General features: G+C 43.6%; 1 protein-coding gene across 1 annotated transcript; it reads left to right on the forward strand.

The window, feature by feature from the left end:
- Nucleotides 1-678: 678 nt before the first annotated feature.
- Nucleotides 679-5,180, forward strand: MUCL1 (mucin like 1). The gene is made up of 5 exons (XM_070494790.1): nucleotides 679-804; nucleotides 1,235-1,377; nucleotides 1,817-1,852; nucleotides 3,513-3,605; nucleotides 4,956-5,180. The coding sequence occupies exons 2-5, from the start codon at nucleotides 1,320-1,322 to the stop codon at nucleotides 4,991-4,993; spliced, it is 225 nt and encodes a 74-aa protein (XP_070350891.1). The 5' UTR covers nucleotides 679-804; nucleotides 1,235-1,319; the 3' UTR covers nucleotides 4,994-5,180.
- Nucleotides 5,181-8,254: the final 3,074 nt, after the last annotated feature.

Here is an 8,254-nt window from a genome sequence, read left to right on the forward strand (position 1 = left end):
TCTAGGTATTCTAGGAGATGTTCGGTACCCCTGGTTGGAGTGCTGGATGGGCCCCACTTTTGGTTGTGTTGTGAATGTGCATTCTGTGCTTCCTTGCTGTGTTTCCTGAGCAGCTGGGGTGTGTTAGAATAAAGGGAAAGTAGTTTGAAATGTCTGGGCCCTACTCAACAACTGCAGAGTGACCTGGAACACCATTATGGATTTGTATCATGTTTCCTTTCCTTGGATTACACTTTCCCAAGAGACAACATAGTTGATTTCTCAGCATCTTCAAGAGTTCGTTCAAATTACCTTTTCGGTATGGCTTTTTTGGCTACCTTACCTGAAATTATAATTGCTCTTTCCATCTCCAATGATATTCTCCTTTCCTCTTTCTTGTATTATTGTTTACTAGGGCTTATCACCTTACATAGAGTATATTGTTTTCGTTTTTTTCCTTCCTTCCTTGCTTCCTGTTTACTTTTTAAAGGATGAAGTCCCACAGTAGGAGGTATGGCATGGAAGATTTGTGTGCTTTGTTCATTGCTGTTTCTCTAATGTTTAGCATTATTCCAGGCACTTAATGATGCTCAATAAATATCTGTTGAATGAACAGGATGGATTCAATGAACACCTTACATGACAAATGTTCATTTATCTTTCTATCTTCTTTCTTTTTGACTTGGAATTTTTACACCAGAATTGCTTCAATCCAGAGGGATCATATCAGTGTTGGGCTCACTCTGTGTGAATGTCAGACGACCTCACAGACATGTGCAAGAGGGAGACCATAGCTTGAAGAATGCACAGCCTGACTTCCAGAGGGTAGGTCTCATGTCAGGCTACTCTCCCCTGATTATTCCCCTTAGAGGGGACTGAGGGCTAAGCAAGCTGTAAGCTTACAACTTCTAATGTCTGTGGAGGGAGTCCGGCAGATCTGAGTAAGTCAGGGAGGCTGGGTGTGGGGCTTCTCCAGGTTGTCAGAAGAGCTGTTCATCATGGTGCCGCTCTAGCCTGCGAGGTAAGAAGAAGCCTGGAAAAAAAGCAGTTGCCTGGAAAATATTTACTAAAGGAGACTGTTGAATTGAAGCCTGTTTCAGAATTGAGGGACTGATGTGATGATCTTTCCAACAGCCTCTGGCTGTGCTGTTGATTCTCCAGTGGTTTCTCTGAGTAAGAACATTTCCTGGCATTAACTAACCCAGATTTTGATCTGGCAGCTCCTTATTGGTGCCCTCTGCTTATAAAATGTCAGGATGTGGAATGCTGGAGCTACAGTCTTACCTTCTCCTGGGGTCTGAAGATTTCCTCTCTGCCCTCCCTGCTCTTCAATTGCCATCATGAAGCTCCTGGCGTTCCTGGTCCTGGTGGCCGTTTCCACCTTCCTGGTCTCTGGCCGTAAGTAAAGATTCTGACCTGAAAATAAGGTTTGGAGGAACCGTACACCAAGATATGAGCTCTATGTGGATGTGGGTTTTGGGGAGCCTAGAGTGCTGGTGCCTCCTGTCCTCTACTCCACTATTCTGTTCCATCACCATTTGGACTGCCCATTCAAGAAGCGTTGAGTACCCTTAGGCTTTTTCTATTTCCATCAGATGTTTGCTCATTTCTAACCTTGGAACCCAACTTCATTGTTCGTGTCAGTAAATATGTTTAAGAAGGTTTCTTTCAGGAGAGCAAAAATGACATCCTGTTATGTTTTTATGGGATTTATATTATCTGTGCATCTTTCCCTCCTCAGCGTGTGAAAGCCTGCATTATTGTCCATGTTCTCTCCTCCCTCCACACCGCAGACTGGCGTTGCACTTACCTCCTGTTTTTTCTTTTTCTCTTTCAGAGAATGCAACGGATGCTCCCTCTGACACCTCTTCTGGTGAGCCTGCGCTTGCACTTCATCTCCTTCCTTCAATGGCTATTTTTCCTCCCAGCCCCATGTCAAAGCTGCCGTGGGGCACAGGGTATAAGGAATCCTGAAGAGAAGCCTGGGAAAACCATACTCTTGATTCTAAAGTTCATGGTGAACATAGACAATCTGCTTATTTCTTATGCATTAATTAGAGAACATGAAGTCTCTGGCATAGATTTATAGAAATTGTGGATTAATCATTCATTGTTCTCTAGTAGAAAGGACGGGGGAATGTGGTTGTTGTTGTGGCCTGGGATTCTAGTGAGATGTGTGTAAAGTCTTTTTGGTTACCATTAATTGAAAGGCTGAATGTATGGTCAGTGTGAAAATAAGAGGCCAGTTGGGTCCAGAATGAAGGAAGAGAATGTAATTCCAAGGTGACGTAGGGATGAGGGCATTAGGACCACATGGGAGGGAGGGACGAGGGATGTGGAATGCAGGGCCAAGTAGAAGGGCGCTAAGATTTGCTCTTTGTAATGGTGTCTCTGCCTTCTTTGCAGACAGATAACTGCTTTCCTTCCCTGGCCTGAAACCCAAGGTTGTGAACCAAAGCCCCTGGTCATTCTTGGGCTTCTCCCACCGTGTCCCGCACATTCTATGCTGTGTGTGTGTGCTCATGTGGGCATTACGAAGAGCTCTCTTTTCATCCTCCATAGCTCAGGGATTTGTGTCCTTTGTTCATGAGGACATTGACGCTAGTCAGAGCTCACACCGTATGCCATGCCCTACTGCCTTGTGGGGTCCAATATAAAAAATATCCGGTTTCCTGAATGTGGCCTGAGACAGCATGGCTAGAGTGTGGGAATGGAAATGGAGCTATCCAGTTGTTGAGGCGGATTTTACGCAGAAATATGGGCTCTGACTCTTGCTATTTGTAGTAGCTGTGGTGTAAGGTACAGAGAGGGATAATCTCATAAACTCCGACAAGTTCCCCCTGAACATGGAGTACTTGATGGCGCATTTGCTCATGTGTCTGCCAGAATAGTACCAATGTCTCTCACTATGTCTAACGTGGCCCTCACAATTACTGCGGTAATCGATGGAGTCCCAGTTGATACAAAAGTTCGGGTGAATATGACCCCTTTTCAGGCCAGAACCTGAAGGGAGAGATTTTTACTGCAGTCAAAGAAGGGAGATACTATTGTCCTAATCTGAGGCACATCTCCTTACTCCTTCTTCTCTTCTCCTGTAGCATTTACCCCTCTGCTCACACTCGTTCATTCTGCCATGGCAACTATTCTGTTCTAAGTGCTTCTGTGGGAAGACACCAGAACGTCAGTCCATGGGGGATTTCCTTGTTGCCTCTGGGCAGTAGTCCCTGTGAATAGGAAGACATGTGGATTTGGTCTTTTGTGCTCATGCCTGGGGAAGGCATTTGTCTGTCTCTTCTGTCAGCCTCAATGTCCTTGGAGGGAACCCCCAAATTCTTTCTGCTCCACCAAGGACAGTGCTAGGAAGAGTGGGGTAAGAGGAAAGTGGGTAGCCAGGCTTAAGGGATGACTGAATTGATGCCATTTGCTGAGATGAAATCAGAATGAGAAATATATATCCAAGCTCGTGTGGGACAAATTTGGTTCCCTGAGGAAGAGTTACGTTTCTCACCTGGAACTTTTCCTCCTAATTTCAGCTGCCTCCACTGCTGCCGTGACCACTGCCCCTGCTTCCACGACCTCTGCCGCCAGCACCACTGCTGATACTACCAGGAAGAACCTTCTTTCAGGTAGTAAGACCACCCATCTAAGTGCTTTCATTATGGGGCTCCTGGGTTCCCTATTCTCACAGTAAAGTATATTTGAGGGGCAGCAAGGAGAAGTCATGAGAAAAGCCCAGTTTCCTTCTCATTATTCTCTAATTCCTTGTGATTTCACAAATCAAGTCAACAGATACACATCAGAGGAGCCAGGAGGGTACAGCTTCTCATTTACCAATTTTACCTGCACGGCTCTTGAACTATCAGCACTTAATAGGGAAAATTCATTTTTAGTAGCAATGACATTGGAAAGACTAAAGTAGGTGCCTCATGTGGCCAGGTTACTATTTATGTTTGTTTTGTTTTTTTTTTGGTGAGGAAGATTGATCCTGAGCTAACATCTGTTGCCAATCTTCCTCTATTTTGTGTGTGGGACGCTGCCACAGCTTGGCTTGATGGACTGTGGGTAGGTCTATGCCTGGACTCCGAACCCACGAAACCCAAGCCACCAAGCAGACTGTGTGAACTTAACTGCTGTGCCACCGGTGCAGTCCCCATCCTTGTTTTTTAATCAGAAAATTCTTTGTTTCCTTTCAAGAATTTTCCAAAAATAGAAAATGGCTTTATAATGAGGCTTCCTTGAGGCAGAATGTTTTGAGAGTTATTTAGGGTATTTCTGGGAATTTGGAACTGCAAAGAGGATTAGGTACCGTCTTCCTCTTCCTATGTCATTTTTCCTGCTCCTTCTACTTTCATGTAACGTTGATTACCAAATTTGTTGACTCTGAATATATGCCAGGCCTCATGGTATACACCTCACATATATAATGCATTTAAATCTCATAGTAACTCTATGAAATAAACATTTTAAAGAAGAAGAAATGAAATAGTTACAGTGAGAAGTTTCCCCTTATCATATGTGCAATAAGAAACGAGCTTTGATTTGTACATAACCCAAATCCTGAGGAAACCTTTTGAAATATTACTTTTTATTGTTTCAGTGTCTGGACCAATGCTTGGCACCTTGCTCAAGGATCTGTACTGGGTGGCTTATGGGTGAAAGAATGAGTATTTATGTCTTATCAGAAGAAGTCTGGATAGCTTTGTGTCAATGGGGAAAACTAATACATATTTGCCTTCTTCCTGTTCTCTGTAAGCTTCCGGCCTACCTAAGCTTCTATCCAGGGCTGCACATACAATTTCTCTTGTACAGGAGTAGTTGTTTATCTTCCAGGGATGAAAATCTCATGTTCCTTTTGACTCCACTGTATTCAGTGCCATTTGACCTTTGTTAGTCTCCTTGCTGATTTCCAAGAATGAAGCTACATTTTCCCTCCATTTTTGGAATCCTCATGACTATGTGTTTTTTTTCTTTTGCAGGTATATTCGATCAGATAAGGAAAATCCTGGGAAAATGAAACTCAGAAACTTTTATGAGATGGAATCAGACTGGGCCCTCCACACGTGATCCCGCTGGACTGGGCCAGAATGTCCCTTCATCTGATTTAATGCAACTACTTACCATGCCTACCTTCTCTTTCTTACCTCTAATCAGTTTATCTGCTTTCAAATAAAGATTAATAATGAGCAACATCAAAAATAGTATTTATGTTTTATGAGTTGGTGATTGGTTTTCCAATTTGTAGTCAATCCAAGTGACAGATACTTGTAATTTTATCTAGTCCTCTGTGTTACTGTTAATGGTTTTTTTTTGCACGTTTATCCAATTTTTTAAAATAAGAAACAATCCTTGGGTCTATCACTAGAGACTAGAGATTTCTCTGACATGAATTCTAATCAACACGTACCAGGCACTAATGTTCAGTTTTGAGTCTACAAAACTCTACTGCTAACTGACCCGTAAGTATTGTCTTATCTGCAATGACTTAGCAGGTGAGAAAGGGAAAAGCAGCTCCTGACATCGGGAACTGGCCTGGCCCATCCAGGCTTTGGAGTTGTTGAGGGCTGACCTGGCATCACAGCTAGGAAATGGTGCTCTCTTGCTGGACACAAACAATCTCTCAAAACACCAACATCCACCAAGGGCACTCGGTGACTGTGATGGAGTGAGGCAAAAAAAGATCACTTGATAATTTTGTCTCAGTACAGATGCAAAACAAAGTTAGTGTACAAACCATAAAAAAACCATAAAAATCCCCAGTGATTGCTGCTTCATAACCCATTACAGACTTAGCCTCACTCTCATCTGTTCTCCTCTAGATAAGATTTGTTAAGATACCCCATCCTAGCATCACTGATGCTCCCTGACAGCATCCAACCCAGAGCAAAGGTCTGAGTCCCTAAACCCACCCCCACATCACCCAACATGAGCCCCAAACCTTAGCAAATCCTTTCTAACACCCTTGTAGTAAGACACCTCTCTGCACTTCCCCATGGCTTATGTTCTCCCCCATTGCAATGAGTAATAAACCCAACCTTTTCAACTACAGCTGTGCTCCTGGAGGGTTTTGGCTGGTTTTATGCATCTAAATGCATAATCGGGATGGATATTGTATATGAACAAGGCATGGTGCCTGTGTCCTTTTTACGGTGGATATCTGCTATGTTAACTTTTTGCCCAGTTTTGACATGCTGGTTAAATGGGAACCTTTGAAATTGCCTGAGCTCTCACTAACAGTAAAGTAAGCAGTCCAAAATTCAAGGAGCACAACATGTCCTTAATGCTCTTATTAGGGAAGTGATTGAAGCTGGAATTTGATTCCTACTAAATCTTTTTTTAAACAATTCTGGCATGCCAGTGAGTAACAGGTAAACGAGACTATCAAAGATCAAACAAGGTGTGTCCTCTGGTTGTTTCAGCTGGACCTGGTGTGACAAAGACTAGGAAGTGCACCAGGCCAAGAGGATTTAGCAGACCCTCACAGACTTAGCTAACACCTTCTTTTCCATAATAGTCTCTGAGTCCACCCAGGCATAATTTGAATTTTCACAGAGTGGAACTCAGTGCACATTTACTGTATTGCCACAGGGATATTTGAGTTTATTAGCATATTGCCCTAATCTAGTTAGAGAAGATTTGAAGTCAGTTACCATTAAGGGGAAATTAGCATACACCAAAATAATTGCTTCCTCAGAGGAATAAACTCAGAGAATTAAGACCCGTAGCATCCATATGATAACTAGAAGGCAGGTATTCAAGGCCTAATCCTATCTGTGAAATTCCTGGGAATTATGTGGGTTCCAGCAACCTGAGACATTGCTCAAACTGTGCAACACATGAGTGTATTTTTAAGAGCCTGCTAATAAGCAAGAAGGTCGGAGACTAGCAGGGCTATTCTGGTTTTGGCTAAATCATACTCCTATTCTAGAAATCCTGTTAGCCTCTTCTCACAAAGTCACCCGACAGAAATCTGAATTTCAGCAGGACCCTGAGCAGAAATCCTTAATAGATTTACTGAGAGCTGACCCCAGGCAGTCCCTATGAGTCCATAGGATCTGACTGTTCATGTGGTAGAGGTCATCATACCTGTACAGACTAGAATCTTGGCAGAAATCAAGTAGGATTTCTTTGCAAAGTTGTCTTGGGTTTTGGACTTGAAAACTACTTGAGGCAGATTCTTCTCACAGACCACTTGATAAATAGTTGCTAGCTTCTCAATGGTGTTTGACAAAACTCGCCCCAGCATTGAAGAGCATCAGGTTGTCCTGAGGCCATACACACCGGTGGTTTCCTGTTGTGTTCTGCATGATGCCAGGGCAGCACAGACATGCGCACAGAGTGGACATTTATTTTTAAGAGCGTGTTAAGAGAGGAAGTTCAGGGAGAGCCCCACACATTCACAAAGAAGTTATATCGCTATTTGTTGGGTGGACAACAGAGATCTCCCAGGACCTCCCTGGTCTCATTCCTGAGCGCTCTGGGGCGAAGAAGTGGGATTGGATTACCCACGGCAATTCCTGTATTGAGGACCGTGTTGCTGTTAGGAAATCAGTTTCAAGCAGGCTCTGGAGATCCTAAAACATTGATGAAAGAAAGCAAGGGTAAGCTGCCACAGCGAGTAGAGTTGAAAGCTCTTTATTTAGCTGTGGAGAAAGATTAGGCTCCTGCCCTTAGGGAAGCATTTAGATATTGGAGACTCCTGGGCTGCAGCCAAGAGTCGCCTGTATTGTCAGGCAAATGGGCTCTAGGTGCCAGACAAAAAAGCTACTTGTGTGATGCACTCAGAAAAGGAAATCTCTTTGAGAATTTAGTAGAGGGATTAACATCATAAGGATATGAAGAAAATAAATTGCTGCCTTGGAAAGGGATTGCAATGGTGATGATGCACCCTATACATACCTGGGTTCATGAAAAGAGCATGCATGGGGAAGCTCAGATCAGGTCCCCATGGGCTAGAGAGGACACATTCACCTTGAACACAATGGAAAGAAATCATGTAATAAAGAAAATGCATCTGCTATTTTTTGTTTTGAGGAAGATTAGCCCTGAGCTAACATCTGCCTCCAATCCTCCTCTTTTTTTACTGAGGAAGACTGGCCATGAGCTAACATCTGTGCCCATCTTCCTCTACTTTATAAGTGGGACACCTGCCACAGCATGGCCTGACAAGCGGCATGTAAGTCTCTACCTGGGATCCAAACTGGCAAACCCTGGGCTGCCGAAGTGTATCGTGCAAAGTTAACTGCTCTGCTACTGGGCTGGCCACGTGCCTCTACTA

Source organism: Equus asinus, chromosome 22, assembly GCF_041296235.1.
Source record: "Equus asinus isolate D_3611 breed Donkey chromosome 22, EquAss-T2T_v2, whole genome shotgun sequence".
NCBI lineage: Eukaryota > Metazoa > Chordata > Mammalia > Perissodactyla > Equidae > Equus > Equus asinus.